The 20,269-nt window shown below is 33.0% G+C and overlaps 1 protein-coding gene across 2 annotated transcripts in view; it reads left to right on the top strand.

The window, feature by feature from the left end:
- LOC113391970 (irregular chiasm C-roughest protein-like) overlaps nucleotides 1-20,269 on the top strand; it is a 97,223-nt gene that overhangs the window by 68,528 nt on the left and 8,426 nt on the right. For both annotated transcript variants that reach the window (XM_026628133.2, XM_026628132.2), the window contains exons 8-13: nucleotides 8,353-8,437; nucleotides 9,075-9,163; nucleotides 14,592-14,694; nucleotides 16,349-16,482; nucleotides 18,106-18,229; nucleotides 19,958-20,103. In XM_026628133.2, coding sequence (XP_026483918.2) covers nucleotides 8,353-8,437; nucleotides 9,075-9,163; nucleotides 14,592-14,694; nucleotides 16,349-16,482; nucleotides 18,106-18,229; nucleotides 19,958-20,103 — 681 coding nt within the window. The remainder of the gene's footprint in view (nucleotides 1-8,352; nucleotides 8,438-9,074; nucleotides 9,164-14,591; nucleotides 14,695-16,348; nucleotides 16,483-18,105; nucleotides 18,230-19,957; nucleotides 20,104-20,269) is intronic.

Below are 20,269 nucleotides of genomic sequence, written 5' to 3'. Positions count from 1 at the left end.
TTTTTTTTTTGTAATGTTACGTTAAATATTTTTCTTCTAAAGCTCTGCTTTGAATTTCCATACTAATTTTTTTTTTTATGTTTGTTTGTTATATATGTATATATGGTTTTATTTTCAAAGAAGTTTACACATACATATTTACTGTATAAATCATGACCTCGTGGATTGATTGGCAGGAATGAAAGAAATTATTCTATTCAATTGCAACGCAAAGCTTCGAAATAAAACACAATCATTCCTTTTAATCTATACAAACAATTTTATGATCAAGTATCGAACCCATTTTCCATCAGGTGGTGAGCCTCCTGCCCGATTGCCACCTCTAACATTAAAAATATATATATATAGTAAACAAACGCGAATGTTTGTTATCTATTGTGATCACTGCGCCAGATCATCACTTTATTATTTATCAAAACATGCCCAGTGATACCATAAACTCGAAAACTTAAGTCAGCGTAAGACTTACGAAATTATAAAATGTCTGCGTAGCTCGAGAACTTTAATCTTATTGAATAAAATATCAGGTACAAATAAAAACACTTGATTAACATCTTAAAGATATTCTCTAGTACATAATAAGATACATATCAAAATGTACATAACAATATTATTAGCAATTATATAAGATAGATAGATTCGATGACCTCCGTGGTCGAGTAGTGTGTACACCGGTTTTCATGGGTACGCCACTCCGAGGTCCCGGGTTCGATTCCCGGCCGAGTCGATGTAGAAAAAAGTTCATTTGTTTTCTATGTTGTCTTGGGTCTGGGTATTTGTGGTACCGTCGTTACTTCTGATTTTCCATAACACAAGTGCTTTAGCTACTTACATTGGGATCAGAGTAATGTATGTGATGTTGTCCAATATTTATTTATTAGATAAGTTTTATTTTTTATTAGATATTAGGTAAAAGTTTTTGCACAAGTTTCTGGCATTAAAGACATCTTAGGATCATTACTTGAATCCTTAAAGTGAATATTTGTTATCGTGAACATTTTATGTAAAATAAATTTGTTCACGTATGACGTGGTGGAGGGGTGTCAGGTATCTTTTACATTTTCCAGTACCCCTGACAATGAGTATATAAATATAGTAAATCATGAGTTAGGATAAGTACATAAGTTATTATTATGGCCTTAAGTGACAATATATATAAATGAATATTATTCTAAAATAGCACGTATATTCTGAAATACATTTGAGACCAGAAAATTCAAAATCATCTTCTCAAATAATCTCTTGAAAGCGTATCGAGACTGGACCGAGAATAGTTTAATTAAGAACGAACATAAAACGTACCTCGTAAGAACAAAAGATTTCAACTTGCATCGATAGCGTCATAAAATCGAATTAGATAAAATAAAACGTACATATTGCACACATAAATTACTCCTTAAGACAAAGTCGCCAATAAACGGATAAAGGAAAAACGTAACGAAATAAAGAAACAGACGCTAAAGGAAAGCCGTCACCACAATTTTTGTCTTACCAAGAATTTCCGAATAGCCGTGCGCCATCCAAGATAATTTGACCCATGAATCTTCAACGTCTCTCTGAATTATCACAACTTTAGTGCTGAGTGGAAAAATAGGGTGGATCATGATATTCTGGTCGTGGTTTTATACTAGTAAAGTGAAAATAAGAAGGCTATGTAATTTTCTGACGACGCTCTGGAAGTGTCAGCAAAGACTGTATTACATCGCAAGGAACTTTTTTAATGTTCCATTATTTTTAGGTCTTTGATGTATATTGAGGTTGGATTTTGTATTATTACTAATTGTCGCTCGAGGCTTTAATAGTCTTTTAGGGGTTAGGTTTAAAAAAGTCTGTCTCATACCCAAAATACACCAACTTCGGTTCAGTGGCTTGACCGTAATAGATTGACAAATAGACAGAGTTACTTTCGCATTTATAATATTAGTATGGATTAACTTCTGTTCTGTTCCACTATTTAATTCAAGCCAATATTACCCCAAGATTATAGAAAACAAAAATTAAATAGTAATTAAGTTAACATTTCTAAATAAATCACATATTAACTCAGTGGTACTTAAAGCTATCCTCTCGCCACGAGGGGAAAAGGCCTTTATCCACTTATGGGATATTGACAAAAGAGTTTAACACAATTTCTTCTATCGATATTCTTTTTTTCCGTTTGGTAGTTATTAGCAATCTTTAGCGATAACAATAAAAGAAGAAATATGAATAAAAATAGAGTATTATCGATGGAGAAGCTCTGTAATGAAGGCCGAGATGGCCCAGAGGTTAGAACGCGTACATCTCACCCGATGATTGCAGGTTTAAACCCAGGCAAGCACCACTGAATTTTCATGTGCATAATTTGTGTTTATAAATCATCTCGTGCTCGGCGGTGAAGGAAAACATCTTGAAGAAACCTGCATGTGTCTAATTTGAACGAAATTCTGCCACATGTGAATCCACCAACCCGTATTGGAGCAGCGTGGTGGAATATGCTCCTAACCTTCTCCTCAAAGATAGATGAGGCCTTAGCCCAGCAGTGGGAAATTTACAAGATGTACACGTGTGTGTTTCTGTGAAGCTCTCAAATAAGTCAACTATTAAAAATAAAAAAACATAATCTGTCCATCCATTTGGGAACTACGATGCCACGACAGACGCAAAGGTACACGAATATGTCAACGGAGTCGCGGGCACCAGCCAGTGTTTAATACGTTTGAACAAAACATTTTTCCTTTCATACGCTTCAACTGAAAGAATAGTATAATATCCTTTGAAGATGAATGACTTACAAAGAGCCGCTTTTTAGCGTCGTTGCTTTGCATTGTAGATATAATTCTGCTTGTAAACTTGAAAATCAACGTTCCTATCATTCTGTTTACTAAAATGGAAGCGTAGCGTTGTAGAATGTTAAATATGCTACGGGTTGTCAGTGCATAGACGGGTTTAAATTAATCTCGAGGTCCATACGTCCTTTGCAAATTTAATCTTTTGTTTTGTAACTTGCAATCCTTTAATATACTGTAATTATCCGAGCCTATATGAATACAGTGGACACTACATTTTTACATTAACAGCCTATAAATTTCCCCACTGCTGGGATAAGGCCTCCTCTCCTTTTAAGGAGAAGGTATGGAGCATATTCCACCACGCTGCTCCAATGCGTGTAAGAGCTTTACCTTTAATACAGTATTTGAGCTTATAAAGAAGCGTCTCGTGTTCTACACAATCAAATGCTTTAGACAAATCACAGAATACTCTAATAGCATTCTGTGATTTTTCCCAAGCCTCGTAAATATATTTAAGAAGTACTATTCCCGCATCAGTTGTAGAGCGACCTCTTGTAAAACCGAATTGCTCACTATGAAAAATAGTATTTGTACCGAAATGGACGAGAAGTTGATTTAAAATATTTTTTTCGAATATTTTACTTAAAGATAGGAGTATTGAAATATGTCTGTGATTACTAGGGTCGCTTCTGTTTCCAGTCTTAAAAAGTGGTAAACCTTCACTGCATTTTAACAAGTTAGGAAATGAACCAGTGTCTAAACTCTTGTTAAAAATTACTGCTATATACGGAGCAATATCGTATATGATGTTATTAATAAATTTTACCGAGATGCCCCATATGTCGATGGTTTTTTTAATATTGATAGTTTTAAATACTTTTATGATATCTATTGCAGAAGCTGTTTCAAATGAAAAATCAATAACGCATTTGGAAACATTATTATTTAATAATTTAGCTGCGTCTAATCTAGATGATTTGTTGATTGATGATGATAAATACACAAACCAATCTCGTTCATCTTAAATATAATCTTGAATTTATTTATTTTATTTGAGAAACAAACAGTAACATAATACACAAATATATGATTAAAAAAGGTAATACAGATACCAATTAAGTTGCCACTTACAAATAATACAGAATTAGAGCAATTTGAATACAATGATATGAATTTAATTTAATATATTAATTATCTAATCTAACCTAATTTAAAATCTGAACACATAAGCATTTAATTAAAATAAAATAATGTTAACAATAATAAATTAGTAAAAATACATCAAATTACATCTTCTTTAAAAGTAACTCTAATTACGATTATCTAAAGCATTTTTAATTAAATTTTTAAAATAATTTAGTGTGGTTACAAATAAGTCAACATTGAATTGACTAATATGCCTTATTTATGAATGTTTTTTTAAGTCTGTTTTTTTTTTTTAATAAGGCAATTTAATAATTGCTGTGGAATCTTATTATTGAAACGAATACGGTGCCCTAGGATGGATGTACGTAGGAATGTATGTAGCAAGGATGGACCTTTGCGAAGTCGGAAACTAGGTCTTATTAATTTGTCTTTCCTCCTCGTGTCTATACAAAATTGTCCCCGTTGCTCTGAAAAAGATCTACATAAATTATTGTGTTAACTATATGGTATAGAAAAATACTTAATATTTAATATACGTCAGGCGATATTTAAATAAATACAAAATCTTGACTCGTAGATGGTCCCACAAATTTCACTAAATATTTTTCATGAAGTGTTAAAAATATTCGGAATGTGTCAGCTCTTCTCTGAAATTTATACTACTTAGTATATAATAATCATAAACCAAGAGATACGTGTCTATCTCATTAAATTCCTAAACATTATTTGTGACGGAATTTATTTACGTCAGACTCACGTCTAATATATCTTATACATATAATAAAATTGAAGTGTCTGTTTGTAATATTAAAATAACCCATTTTTACTAAATGCATATGTATGTATACACGGTACATATACCAAATTAACATTTTTTACAATTTTTGTCTGTCTGTTTGTCTGTTTGTTCCGGCTAATCTTTGGAACGGCTGAACCGATTTCGACGGGACTTTCACTGGCAGATAGCGGATGTAATAAGGAGTAACTAACTTTTATTTTAGAATTATATATAGAATAAAAATAAAATCATGCTACAATATCCAAATAACTTAAATTCAAATAACGCGCACGAAGTCGCGGGCACAGCTAGTCTTTAATATTACATTGTCATAAAAATCATTTTGGTGTCCAATTGAACTCACATTTTACCAATGACCCATGGACATTTCCCATTGGTTACACGACCGACCATAGACACGTCCGCCAAATCGCATTTAGTTAACACCCCATATCCTTGACAGTCAGTATAGTCGAACGCTCATTGAAATATTCCGTGTATGAATACAGACAACAGAACATTGTCTTTAAATTTGTTCATTCGGCTTTTAATCTATCATCTTCCCTATGGCTTCGTCTAGACTTTTGATATCGGAGACTAATCCATTAAATGCTTAAGCTGTCAAGTTACAACATACGTATATTTTTTATTAATAGAAGATTATCCGTTTGTTTAGTTTAAATCCTTACAGCTGTTGAATCAATTGAACGGTCATTGGAAGAATTATTATTATATCAATCAAAATATATAATGTATGTTCTCATACGCCCATAATAATGATGCTGGGTTATTGTTTTTGGTCACGGCAATTTCAAAGGAGATTAGCCAACTATGCGAGAGATGTCACCAGTGTGATCCAGCATTATGATCCATATTAGAAATTAAACAATGACAACTGAGAATTTTTAGATAGATAAGTACGATAAATTTAATCTGCCCCGATTCGGAGTTTAAATCCTGGACCTCTGAATTCGTAGCTTTATAAATCAGTCACCAGACCAATGGGTTCCCTATCACGTCTTGCTTTTGTATAAAGGTCAATGTATATCTAAATGTTGTATCATTTGTGGGACATTATCAAATTTATGTGTGTGACTTTATTACAATTTCTTATAAATAAAATAATAAAATAAATGTGCATCACACTCTCTATTCATTCGGTTTTCTGTTCCAAAGTAATTCCGATAAGACTTAAGAAATATCAGGCGTTACACGAACGGCCTGTTCTCGTAGATTTTCGCGGTACAGGAATATATTTATAAGTATATCCAAACTAATTAGAATATTTCATACATAATGCGGAAAATGTTAATTGTCACCAACCACGTATCGAACTTGGTACCTCAGCATTTAATGATATAAACTATCAAAATACAAACGAGAAAATAATTCAACGCTTTTCATTCATAATAAAGTAATACCCACGATAATATTTATACAGACTTAGTTCAAAGTAAAATTAAAAAGCATATTATGAGTTGTAAAATAGTTATTCTAAATGAAACTTCAGTTTCGCAGTTCGGTCGGAACATAACAATCCAATTACAAGATATCCAACGGACTTTAAGCTCTTGGAAATTGTTTAAAAATTAAATAAGAGAAAGTTCTTGCATTCTTTCGTTTCATTGTTGGGTGTGTCTTATTAATTATGTTTGCTGATATCATTTTATATAAAAACTTTAACATATAATAATCATACCTAATATTTTTTTACGTTATTTTAATAAGCTATCCATCCTATAACTTTGATGTAACTTTGCATGGATGCAATAAGGTAAAATATTATAGAAAAAAAAGAAAAAAAAATCCAGAAACTTCGAATATACTTTTAGGCATTCTCAGAGGAACTCGTCAAAGTTACATCATAATCGGATGAAGATCATCATAATAGCTTAGGAACGGATAGAGGTTAAGCATCAAAATTGCTTTTAGGATATTGTGCAAGTTCCTTTGGGTACCTTGCGTCTCTCAACTCAACTCTTTCCGATCATGTCGAATATGCTGTTCCATCGGAGTATGAGAGTGCACCTGTCTTTGCTTACACAGTGGCGCACTATAATATGTCCTGCATATTGAGCTAATCTCCCTTGAGATTTGCCTTTACTTAGAGTGAAACAGCTACCAATACTAATATTTCATCTAGTAATTGTCAGAAAAGCAATAAAAACCTGTTTAAATACGACGTTTTGGTTCTAATAACCATCTGTCCATTTAAATAATTGAATTAAAATAGTATTTGATGTAAAACGTCTATTTGGGGTGTCTCGTGAAAGTTCGGAGAGTAAGTCTCATACACCAAACGACATGACGTTTTCTGTTGCCGTCATGCCCTCCCCCCCACCGGTCTCTACCCTTGAACGTGGAGCGTATATAAATGATACACTTCGTTGCTATAAATTATTGTAATAGCAAGCAGTGTATATTATTTACTTGTTTCTAACATTTTTTTATTTTGCTTCATATTTATTTACGGGATTTCTTTGATTATAAATTATTTCGTCTACTAAAAAAATCTGTTCGTCTGTATATGAACCGTTATAGTTAAGTAGTACTCCCATACAGCAGATGTAACTTTTCCCGTTTTTATAGACGAATGATACGGAACCGCGAGTCTGACTTGCACTTGGCAGGTTTTTTATATTATTATAATTTGTAATCATTCCGTTTCTCATTAAACATACTTGTATATTTATGATTTAATATAACACGTTTCTGCTACTTGATAAAATATTTCTCACGGTATTATATCTTTTAAATAAATATATTACATGTGAGAGAACGGGTACCAAAATAGTAAAACCAATTTATAAGTAAACAATGTCTATTTAAAACGATAACAATAAATTATACTTATTCTTAAACACTAATTACAATTAATTCGATATAATATATAGAATAATTGAGTTTAATTACAGAATAAGTACAAAGATTTCACCTGGTTCAATCACCCAAAAAAAGATCAGAGCACCGATTGTGCCGTGTTCAACACCAAACCACTTCTGATCTGTTGACATCTGTCGAGCCTTTTTATAGCAACTTGTCCTTTTGAGTCAATAGCACAACCGTATTATAAGATCGGAACTTGATTAAAAATTATTATCTCCCACATACATAGGAAGCGGAGAATATTTAAACATAAATTTCATGAAATACATATGTAATATTAAAGAGTTACGATAAATAATCTCTGAAAAATTTGTAAGTCTCGAAAAGGTTAAATAAAGGGCGAAAAAGGCTTTGTCTTGACTTAGGTGCCACCAATTCAATGTATTCTATCGCTAATAATATGCAAGTTGTATCTATGGTGTAGTTTGAAGAGTAAAACAACCTCTGAAAATCCCACCGCTGGGCCACCTCAAAGCGGGTTGTTGAATATACACATGAGAGATTTTTACCCGACACATGAATTTCTTAATAATTACCTTTACCACGAGCACGGGATGAATTATAGCACAAATTAAACTCAGTCAGTCGTGTTCTGTTTGCCTCTTCGGGTAAGTTTTGCGATTCACGTGTTTTAAGCTTGTCCAGAGGTAACTTTTTCGTTTGACTTGGTTGTTGTCTTAAATATGGTGTGTATTTGACTTCATACTGTACCAGTGTCTATATTGTATAAGGTAATTTAATCGTCTTTGTAATTTTTTATTATTTGTCTAGGTTCAATACGCACCAAAAGTTCGTTTGGTTATCAAGTCCAGAGCAACAAATGGCCGTATCCTGGAAGGAGATAAGTTAATTATAGGTAAATAAAGTCAAATAATAAAACTTCGTTTATGATTATAGTATTAATTCATTTACATAAGAATTATAAACATTAGCAACTTAATTATATATACATAAAAATTGCAAGTATTATAAGTAATATTTTTTAAGCGATTGAATTTTAAATGCATTTTTTTACTAGACGCGTTCAGAAAATTTATGAATATTAGGATGCATAAAAACTATTTTCGTTTATCGATCTTTCTAATCGTGAAAACTGCATAAAAATCTGTTGGTTAGTTTTAAAGAAGATAACATAAATACATACAGAAACAGAAAACCACTTTGTTGTATATTTTTTATAGATAATAATAACAAAATAACGATGTTACAAAATATGTTACAGTCAAAGAGACTTAGACAGTCTAATTTATTTTTAGATTTTTTATAAAAATATTGTAAAATATAAAAGTTAAGTTACTCAATCAAACTGTTTCACTTTAATGTCTGGATGATTCAAATATCAGCAAAGAAGTAAATTGATTCTAATAACATTTATACTTTTAAATTATTAAATAAACCAAGCAAAGTCATTTGAATCGAACTTCATAACAATTTTAACAAAACCGATATTAATTTAATATAAAATGAGACTAAAAAGCATTTTAATTTCCCAGGTTGCCAGGCTACCGCTAATCCGAACAATCTCACTTATAAATGGTACGTGAATAAAGAGCAAGTACTTTCCGCGAAGGGGAATGAACTGGTAAGTTTAAAGGGAAGGTATAATTAATCAATTCTAATAGAGTAAATTGAAAATTTTGTTTGAATGTCAGAGCCGAGATGGTCCAGTGGTTTGAACGCGTGCATCATAACTGAATTTTCATGTGCTTAATTTGTGTTTGTGTTTATAATTCATCTCGTGCTCGGCGGTGAAGGAAAACATCGTGAGTAAAACTTCATGAGTCTCAAATCAAAGAAATTCTGCCACGTGCGTGTGAATAAGCTCCAACCCGATCAGATCAGAGGGAGAGGATGCCTCAGCCCAGCTGTGTGATATTTACAGGCTGTTACTGTGTTGTTTGTGTTGTTTGTGTTTATAATTCATCTCGTGCTCGGCGGTGAAGGAAAACATCGTGAGGAAACCTGCATGTGTCTAATTTCAACGAAATTCTGCCACATGTGTATTCCACCAACCCGCATTGGAGCAGCGTGGTGGAATAGGCTCCATACCTTCTCCTCAAAGGGAGAGGAGGCCTTAGCCCAGCAGTGGGAAATTTACAGGCTGTTTATGTTATGTATATGTATGTTACTGTGTTTGATTGTGCTAATCTCAAGGAGTCCGATTCGGAGATGTTATTATTAATTATTATAACATATTCAATTAGGGGATGCAGTACCGTTTACACATGAGGATGAAACGGGGATATTAATAATGTTTTTAACCAAGAAGCCTTACTTATAAGATACGGTGGTGCTACCGTCGAAAAACAATATCCGAAATGCTGTTCGTTTGTAGGGCGGGCAAGTCAGTGTAATAATCTTTAATCTCGTGGTTGGGTGTACTTTGACAGTGTAAGGAATGGTCGTTTCCACAGTCCATGTGTCTTGATAGCTGTCGTCCATAATAGAGAAGCAAATACTTCAAAATTTTATTTATTTCTTTTGTATATAGTAAAAGTAATAATATATATGCCATTGCTAAAAATTACAAGACGTTTAACATTTTCTGGCACATAAAACGCCTCTAGACGACGACTAGAAACGAACTACTTAGCTATAGTAAATAGTCCTTGAAAATGTAGCTAGTAATTCAGAATTAAGTTCCGTGTGAAGTCGGCCTAAGTCGTCTGTTTAATATAAAATATTAAAATGTACATATTTAGTTATAGTAATTTAAGTGAAGTCGTATAAAACCAATTTATTCTACGTAGTTTTAAAAACACGGTCTGTTTTTATGGTCTCAATTTTTTTTATATTAGCATTTATAAAATTTAAAATATTTAAATTTTCGGAATATGTTAAAATGAACATGCGGTTTGGCTGTCTGCGTGTACGTCCTAACGCTGTTTGCATTTTATAGTCTTCCTTAGTAAAATTATTTTTAAATTTTTAACCCCTTTAAAAGCTTAGCGAGTTTCTTAGACGGTTAAATTTGGAGTTATGTTACTTTATTATATAATATTTTGTGTATTCCAACTGTTATGGTGATCAGTTGAAGGGTAAAGAACTTGACGAGCTGCAGCATTACCTAGCATCTAGTTGTAACAAACTAAAAATATGCATTATTTTTGTGTTGTTCAGACATAATATGTTAAAGTCTATCTAATATCAAATGTAGATATATCAAAAGACTGGTTAGATTAGATAGAAAAACTACATATACAGTAAACTGCAATAACTCTTAAAATTATTTTTAAGCAAACATTCGAATCTACTACGTACCACCTATGTGTTGATTGAAATTTGAGCAAAAGCGCTTTATTTTTTTCTAAAAATATTGTTCTGGCAACACGGATGGATAATGTATATTTATAAAATGCTAAAAAACTGACATACGGTAGGAATCTTAAAGAAAGTCTGTGGACTCGACAATTATTTTTATGACCAAATACAAATTAGCAGACTTAGATTTCATTACAGCTTAAAATTTTAATAATTCATTCATTTAATTTTGACTTTTAAGTTCAAATGCGAAAAGAAATAAAAAAGTTCAAAGTGTGTCAATTAAATCTCAATGTCACACTATTAATATTTTCGGAAATAGCACGAGCATCGGTTTAAAATAATGCTTGTATATTTTATTGTACATCACTTAAAATCATTGAATGACTTTAGCTTAATAAAACAACAAAATATTGATTTATAAAAATATTAAAGTTAACTTGTGTCGTTGTAAATACACAATAAGAATTCTCGTAACTAGCATAAAACTGCACGAAAAACTTGCATTTCTACACTAAGGTAAGTATTGACAAACAAGTTTTTCATTAACTCGTTTCCGATTGCAGATACGAGTTTCATTTATAATACGTTCATGTGTCAAAACTTTATAACAATAAATAAATATAAATAAATATAAATATTGGACAACACCACATACATTACTCTGATCCCAATGTAAGTAGCTAAAGCACTTGTGTTATGATAAAGTCAGACGTAACGAAGGTACCACAAACACCCAGACCCAAGACAACATAGAAAACTAATGAACGTTTTTTACATCGACTCGGTCGGGAATCGAACCCGGGAGCTCGGAGTGGCGTAACCATGAAATCCGGTGTACACACTACTCGACCATGGAGCTCGTCGAAATATTGTACAATATTGTCTTAAAATGAAAATATTTATAAACATAAAAAAGCACATGAAAATGTGTCAATAGTCAAGAAAACCAATAGACATAAATACAAATAAATCTCTGCAAAGACATGAAAATCGTGTATCTGTTAAACGGCACTTAATTTTACCTTATAAAGTTACTAATGCCATAAATAAGGAAGTTCGAAAATAATTGAATTTCGTTTGAGATCGGTGAGGCTCTTGTTCGAGTCATTAAATTATTGTACGTAAAAATACACCCAAATTGTGGGTATTATTTATATCCGGGCAATTTTTGTTGAGATTTTTAAACGAACTCTATTTACGTTATTGATGTGTTAGTTTTTGAATGAATTAAATTATTTGGTTACAATTTGCTTAAAAATTTAAAGTGAAATTTGAGAGCAAGGTTTCAAACTGCAACATTTGAGATCATCTTCCTGATTGGTCCCGACCACAGCGGCCATATTAAATAGAGACAATTACGGATATATTATAGTACAAAAATATGTGTGCAAATACAAGAGTAATGTTTATTATCTGTTCAATCTTAAAATGCAATGGGCGGCCAATTCGAGTCGACTCGAACGTATAGGCGTAAGATCACCAACTGTACGTGTTTTCCGACAGAGTAAACAATGACAATTTTCAGACTCTGCTCTTCACCTGAAATTCCTTGACAGATGAACGACACAACCATTAAAATTACTTTTTAATGACATGACCTAGGCGTTGAACCTAAGACCTAGCTACTTTATCGACGAGGCAGTCGGCACCAAAATAAATATAAATAAATAAATATTGGACAATATCACATACATTACTCCGATTTAAATGTAAGTAGCTAAAGCACATGTATTATGGAAAAACAGAAGTAACGACGGTACCACAAACACCCAGACCCAAGACAACATAGAAAACTGATGAACTTTTTCGGCATTGACTTGGCCGGGATCGAACCCGGGACCTAGGAGTGGCGTAGCCATGAAAACCGTTGTACACACTACTCGACCACGGAGGTCAGTGTAACATTTTAAAATGAAACGTTTCTGATAGAAATAATACATACACTCTACTACACAAAAATACGTTCTGTCACGTGTCGTAAACGCTTTAATTATTGTTACTAGAGGTTATGCCACTAGACAATATAAACACCTCTTGCACGATTTACGTAAGAATTATCCATATTAGAATTAGATTTTTTTCCTGAATAAGGTCTTCGTCCTTCACAATCGAATGAAAGACTCGCCACTACCACTTACGAAGCATTCAAACGATCACAATGACAATTGATATGAGCGTCGAGGAATATTTTATTGCGATCCTTTTTGTTATTCCCCAATATAGATCGTACATTTTTATCTACACAAGTAAATAAACATACAAAGGCACACGTGCGACGGGTTTTGTTGGAACGATATTTTTAAAATGTTCAGGGTATACTGATCAGGTATAGGCGAAGAACTTGTGGTAGGGTTGCGTGCATGCCCGTTTGTGTAGGTTCCACCCACTCATCTTATATTCTACCGCCAATCAGCAATACTCAGTATTGTTGTGTTCCAGTTTGAAGGTTGAGTAAGCCATTGTAACTACAGGCACAACTGACATAATAATTTAGTTACTAAGGTTGGCGACATTGAAGTTTCTTACGGCGCTAATGTCTATGGGTGGTGGCGACAATTTCCCATCAGGTGGCTTATTTGCAAGTTAGCGTACCAATTTCATAAAAAAACATACGTCGGATGACGATTTTCTCCTCAAACGTATTTAAAAAAACCTGTGATTTTCATCAAGTCCGAATCTTGGTGTCAAACGCACAGTAGATTTACAAACACGGATCGACATTGTTCCGACGTTAAAGTCGATATTCCTATGTACCTAAATAGACTACATACGTTATTTTTACGATAAAATAAATACAATTAAGTAACACCAGTACATTATTTTGTATTGGAATAAACATACCGCTCCTACTACACTAAAGTTACGTATGTGCCATAAATGGGCAACGTATTTGCGGCTCATTAACCTGAAAATATTACTGCGTCAAGTATTCTATCGTATTATTATTTAACACACACAATTTGAATTAAAAAATACTAATGATTTGGATTATTGGAATACGTTGTTCAAAATCAAAATCAAAATATACTTTATTCAAGTAGACTTTTACAAGCACTTTTGAATCGTCATTTAACAAACTATTTAAAGTAAAGCTACCACCGGTTCGGAATGTAGATTCTACCGAGAGGAACCGGCAAGAAACTCAGTACTTACTCTATTATATGTTGTTGAATTACATTTTAGTCTTGGCATATCGGGGTCATTTTTCATTATAAATGCTTGTGAATATCATACTTTTCAAAAAGGTAGACCATGTACCCTCTTCCTCGCTGCTCTGATATGGTTTGATGCGTACACATGAGGCACATTATCATATGACACATGGAACCAGCATATCCTCGCGATGTTTTCCCTTAACGCCAAATACGAGATGAATATAAGCACAAATTACACACATAACGATTCGGTGGTTTTGAACCTTAGGCACTTGAAAACACGTTGATGACTGGGCTTGAACCCGCAACTTTGGATAAGTTACACGAGTTCAATCCTCATTGGTCAGCGACGTGAAAACACGATATAATTTATTTGTTTTATTTTTAATTTCAGCTTTATTTATTTTTAATTTCCTCTAAGATACTTTTCACGGAAGAAGACCAATTAATTTAAGGTTCCGAAAAAAAATAAGGCATCGTTTCTGAGTTTGATCTTCTATTTCCACAAAAATACTAGAGCATTTTTGCTCTAAAGCGAGACATGAGCTTATTTGCCAAGAAAGACCAGTCTGAATTTACCATTTATTGCAGGTTTTATCAAATGTGTCTCGGAAGTACAATGAGGCGACCGTTAAATGCGATGTTCAGAACGAAGTTGGCAACAGCGCTGAGTCTAAAACCCTAGAAGTTTCTTGTAAGTCATTCCAATTATATTTCCAACGTTCTATTTGGTAGATAAGTATAATATAATTGTTTTTATTTCTTTCAATATTTAGAGACATGTTGTGATGGTCTTTTGGAATTCAGTAAATCGATTCTTCCAGAAATGGCGGTTTACACTTTGAATTTTAACGACGAACATGTTCCAATATTTAATAATGGAATTTGATTTAAATATAGAAACCTAATGCATTATTCTTTTTCAACATTCACTAAAGTCATTGATGGTGTTTGGCGTTAATAATAATGTATTTTGCATATCTAAGTAACATAACTAGTAACAGAACAACTGTTCGTTTTATATTGTAGTTGATTGTATATATAGCAATCGTAATAGAAAACATTGAAAGCGCGATTCAGGTTTGCCAGATATAACTTCATAACATTTATAACAAAAATGAAAAATAAAAATATTTTCGTTGATGTATATACTCCTTGAATATTTTAGAGAGATCAAAAAAATGTTTTATTAATTTTACTTTTAAGTTATCGCTATTGTCTCAAAGTGGTATTAAACATTGATTCATATGAGATTTAAAATAAATACATTTGGCTACAGTTTCGCGCGATACCCACGGGGTCGTATTAAACTTTGAGACGTCGCTTTTCAAAGCCATGTTCAAGTTTTAGCCTCGAATTTCTTATTAAATATTCAGGTGCTCTGCGACAAAACTCATACTACCGCATATTATCAAATATTTTGATTGTAAGTTTCTATACCAGCACGCCGTCTCGTGCATGTCATATAAACGTCGGTTTATTGGGAATCTAGATAGCTATCTAAATCTAGTTATATCTGGTATATCTAACTAGTAGTAATCGTTACAGTATTCACACATTCATCAAACACTATTAATATTATTACACATATATATGAGTGTGTCTTTGTGTGAATGTATACTCATATGTATGTGTGTGTAATGTCGCGGTTAAATATTGTTAATTTTCTATGTAGTTAATTGTAAATTGAATTTTAGTTACAACACGTTTCACTTCGGATCTTGTTTTGATAACCCTTTACCTCATGGGTGTTAATGTTAAATTTGCTGCTAAGCCTGTTTAAGACGGATGAAGATTTATTAGCATGAACATTGTTTTAACTTCTCAGACTCAGCAAACCGGAATCAGACAATTGTCTGACGCTTTTGCGTATCAACATATTATTGCAGCTTTAAAATCATGTTTCTCTCTCGTTTCTTGATTTATAAATATATCAATATTAAAAATGGCTACTGTACAGTTCGAGAACATGAACATTTATAGGAATTTCTAGCATCATTTGTAACGCGATTCCGATCCTCTTGGCGAATAAACGAACCAGCCCTTGCCAGTAGTGGAGGCAATATTATACATATGTTTGGAGATATTTGTACAATTACTCCGATTGATATAGATCCCTTTTATGATATCAATGATATCGCTCTCATGACATTGATATATACAGTCATAATAGCAATCGTTTTAAGAATATTTACCTCTTTGATTAATTATTGATAAGCAATTTTTTTGTTTTTATTTATAAAATTAAGTAATCAAAGATTTTGATAGTGATATCACTAATATTTCATTAAAAGAAATGACGAAATTATAATCACGACAAAACAACTAAGTATTTGATTTCAACACAGATGGTCCAGCATTCAAATCCAAGCCTCAGAACGTGGAAGGTGATATAGGATCGACCGCAACATTGACTTGTTTGGTGGATGGACATCCTCAACCCAAGGTTCTGTGGTTGAGATATGATCGTGATAAAATCATTGTAAGTATAATTTATCTAATAACTATTGAGGAATTGTCATCCGAGAAATTATCTGTTCTAAAATCAAAAACATCCTTAATAAAGCATTATCGCTTGTGTTAGTTTTGGTAATTCTTTCAGCTAGTATAAACATTAGCTTGGACAAATTTTTCGTGTTTAAATTTTCATGTCAAAATAGCTACTGAGTCATAGAAATGGCAGTTCAGGTCGAGAGATGGTCTGGGTTGGTTATCCCATTCGTCAGGTATTCTACCGCCAATCATCAATACTTAGTAGTGTTATGTTCTGGTTTGGAGGATGAGTGAGTCAGTGTGTCTGCATGCTCAAGGTACATAACATTCTTAGTACCCGAGGTTAGTGACGCAATGGCGATTTAAGAAATGGTTAATGTTTTTTACAGCACCAATATCTAAGGGTGGATTACACCTACCTATACCATAAAAAAGTATTTAATACATCGTATAGGACTTGCACTTTCGTTTAGGATTCCCTTAATCCATTCAGTGAGTCTCTTAAATAATTGCCGTACAACCAATACAATACAACCGTGATGAAGATGTCCTCTTGATGGAGTCTAAACATGGAGACTATAGTGTTTAAAATAAAGCTTAAATTGATTATTTTTTCAGTTGCAACTCTAGTTACAAAATAATGATTATAGCAGTCAATTGTTCAGCATAGTAAAATCAAGTTATAAAAATGCGATGTCCCAATGCTGTCGATGCTTATTAACTGTTTGTTTATTGTAAAGGATCAAATCATATTATGTTAGCTACACGCTACGACGCTGTATCCAATCCGTGTTAGACTCCAATTAAATGTCGATATCTCAGTTCAGAGCACGCAAATGATGACTCTATAAATAACATTCTAAACTGGCTACATTTTTATTATTGATATTACAAAATATTAACAACAACAACAACAACTCAACATAATAATAATTATTAGTGACCTTGAAATTGAATCGAATTGAAATAGAAGTTAACTGAATTTGTAAAAGTTCTGGTAGTTACATTTATACATATATATTATGAATTACATTGAGATGTCCATATGTTATTTAAAAAAAAACAAATAACATAATTTGCAGCGATAACAATTGACGCTGAAGAAATAAATATACTATTAAGAGTCACTACCGAATTTCATGGCAGGTTCTTCTGGTTAGAATCGGCGGTGGCTTTACAATTACAATACAATGTTACATGACTATTTAAAATTGCTGTTATGAGCCCACTTGAATAAAGACTTTTTGATTTTGATATTAAGACTTATTAATCGCTGGTCTAGTGCCTAGCATATTAGGCTACAAGATTCTGAGAATTTGTGTATGAAATCCGAGTCATTCTCTACAAAGCCTGGAATTTAGACATCAGTAGCGTGTTTGCTGTGCTTGGGAATTATTATGTCATCGGATTATGAAACACCTGTTTTTATGCACGCACTTGTCCTCAGCGACTTAATCATCGTTTGTTTTTTCTATTATTTTCTATTTTTTATCATTATCATTATCTATCACAAGTTTTTTAAATTTAGCATCAATTTTTGAACATTTTTTAACCTAAAAAATGGTGATTTTGATATTATATTAGGTAGTTATAGAGAAAATTACTTTCACAGAGAGCTGGAAAATCATCGAACCTCACAGTTACCATCAATAAGCATTCAGCAGGCCAATACTGGTGTAGGGCTAGTGTTGAAGGCTACCAAGACATCGAAGCGCCAGCCATGGTTTATGTAAAAGGTAGGTTTTTGTTTATTGATTTTAAAAAGGCAGACGAGTAACTGTTCCATTCGATAACTAGTCACCTTCTAATCTAAATTCTTACATGAAATAAATACGAATCCCTTCTTATAACGTCGATGAGCACCATGGGGATCTATTTATAGTAGGTTCACCGTATTTATATGCCAGGACACATCACACTTGCCAGTTACACCCGCAGTAGAGCGTTATGCAGATTTATTAGATCCAAAAATTCACCTATTAATTTACCGCCAACCAGCATTGCTATTTGTACGTAATATCACTATATTTTTACATAAATGTTGCCAGTGCAACAAGCTAAATAAAATAAGAAATAACAAAAAAAAAATTGGTACTTGTTTCTCTTTTTAAATCTCAACTCGTACGTTTAGTAGTTTAATATTCTATGATCTGCCTTTCTTTTGCATCAATATATCAATATTAGTATATTGTAGAAGTCTTCTAAAATAACTATAGATTCTGACGGTCATAACAAAACAAAGAGAGTTTAAGAATTGTTATAAGAGTCACACCATCGTTCCACTCTTAAAGCACCTCGAAAATTTAAAAGCTGCGATCGTTTCTAGTATAATTTTGTTTGAAAATATCACTAAAAAGTTATTATTTGGTTTCAATCCCCTTCTTAAAATCACGCGAGTTCCGATACCCGTTAGTGAGATTAAGAGGTTTTCTAAAGCGTAGGTGTCCTCACGATGTTTTCCTTCACCGTCGATAAATGCAGAATATAATACGTTATAACAGATAAAATATTAAATTTCAGCAACTATTAGTTTGAATAATATCATTGTTAATATAAATAAAATTGTTTTATATATATGTTAAGAGCCTGTCGATATCGATTCCAAGGCTTATATAAATTCAAAGCAATATAATCAATGCTGGTTTATCCTATCCTATATATTATAATGAGCCGAGGTGGTCCAGTGGTTAGAACGCGTGCATCTTAACCGATGATTTCGGGTTCAAACCCAGGCAAGCACCACTGAACTTTCATGTGCTTAATTTGTGTTTATAATTCATCTCGTGCTCGGCAGTGAAGGAAAACATCGTGAGGAAACCTGCATGTGTCTAATTTCAACTAAATTCTGCCACATGTGTATTCCACCAACCCGCATTGGAGCAACGTGGTGGAATATGCTCCATACCTTCTCCTCGAAGGGAGAGGAGGCCTTAGCCCAGCAGTGGGAAATTTACAGGCTGTTAATGCAAAAAAAAAATGCAATCGTTTATCCTAAAAAAGCCTCAAATGAATAGATAATGTGGTTACAACTCGTGCCGAGACCAATTTTGGTGAAAACGTAATTCCAATAATAGAAATAACTTGACTATATACATATATAAAAAATACCTAGTATATCCTAGGCATACCTCGGTAAATAATATTCGCTTAAGGTATTGCGATAATTCAATTTGATTGTTTTTATACTACTGGTAGGCGGACTGGCAAATGTGTCACCTGAGGGTAAGTAGTCACCATCATCTATAGAAATTGGCGCCGAAAGAAGCACATCGCCACTAAATAGACAATATAGTGTATATAGCTAGCTCACTCAACGTTCAAACCCCAACACATTTTTTTACTGGTAGAATATGTGATGAGTGGGTGGTACCTACTCAAACTACCTTTCACGAAGTCTTATTATCAAATGAAAGAGTGTTGTAAGTATAACTTTAATCTTGGTTTAATCATGGTTTAATTTTTAGGTCCACCTAAAATTATGTCCAATAAAACACAATATGGCGTCGAAGGTGGCAGTGTACATATCGAATGTGTATCGTTTTCTGTGCCGAAACCTGATCTGGTAATTTGGACTTTCGCCGGAAATGAAATCAATTATTTTCATAATCACGTAAGTTTTATAAGTCAATGTACCTCTGCTGGGCTACGGCCATTTCTCCGTGAGAATATTTGGAGCCACGCTGCTGCAATGCAGATTGTTTGATTATACATGTGGCAGATTCTCCGATATACAAGTTTCCTTACGATGTATCAAACAGAAGATTTACTAATCCTAC

This window comes from Vanessa tameamea, chromosome 27 (genome assembly GCF_037043105.1).
Source record: "Vanessa tameamea isolate UH-Manoa-2023 chromosome 27, ilVanTame1 primary haplotype, whole genome shotgun sequence".
Taxonomy (NCBI): Eukaryota; Metazoa; Arthropoda; class Insecta; order Lepidoptera; family Nymphalidae; genus Vanessa; species Vanessa tameamea.
The sequence above is the reverse complement of the archived record's forward strand: the minus strand, read 5'-3'. Positions and strand labels throughout refer to the sequence as shown.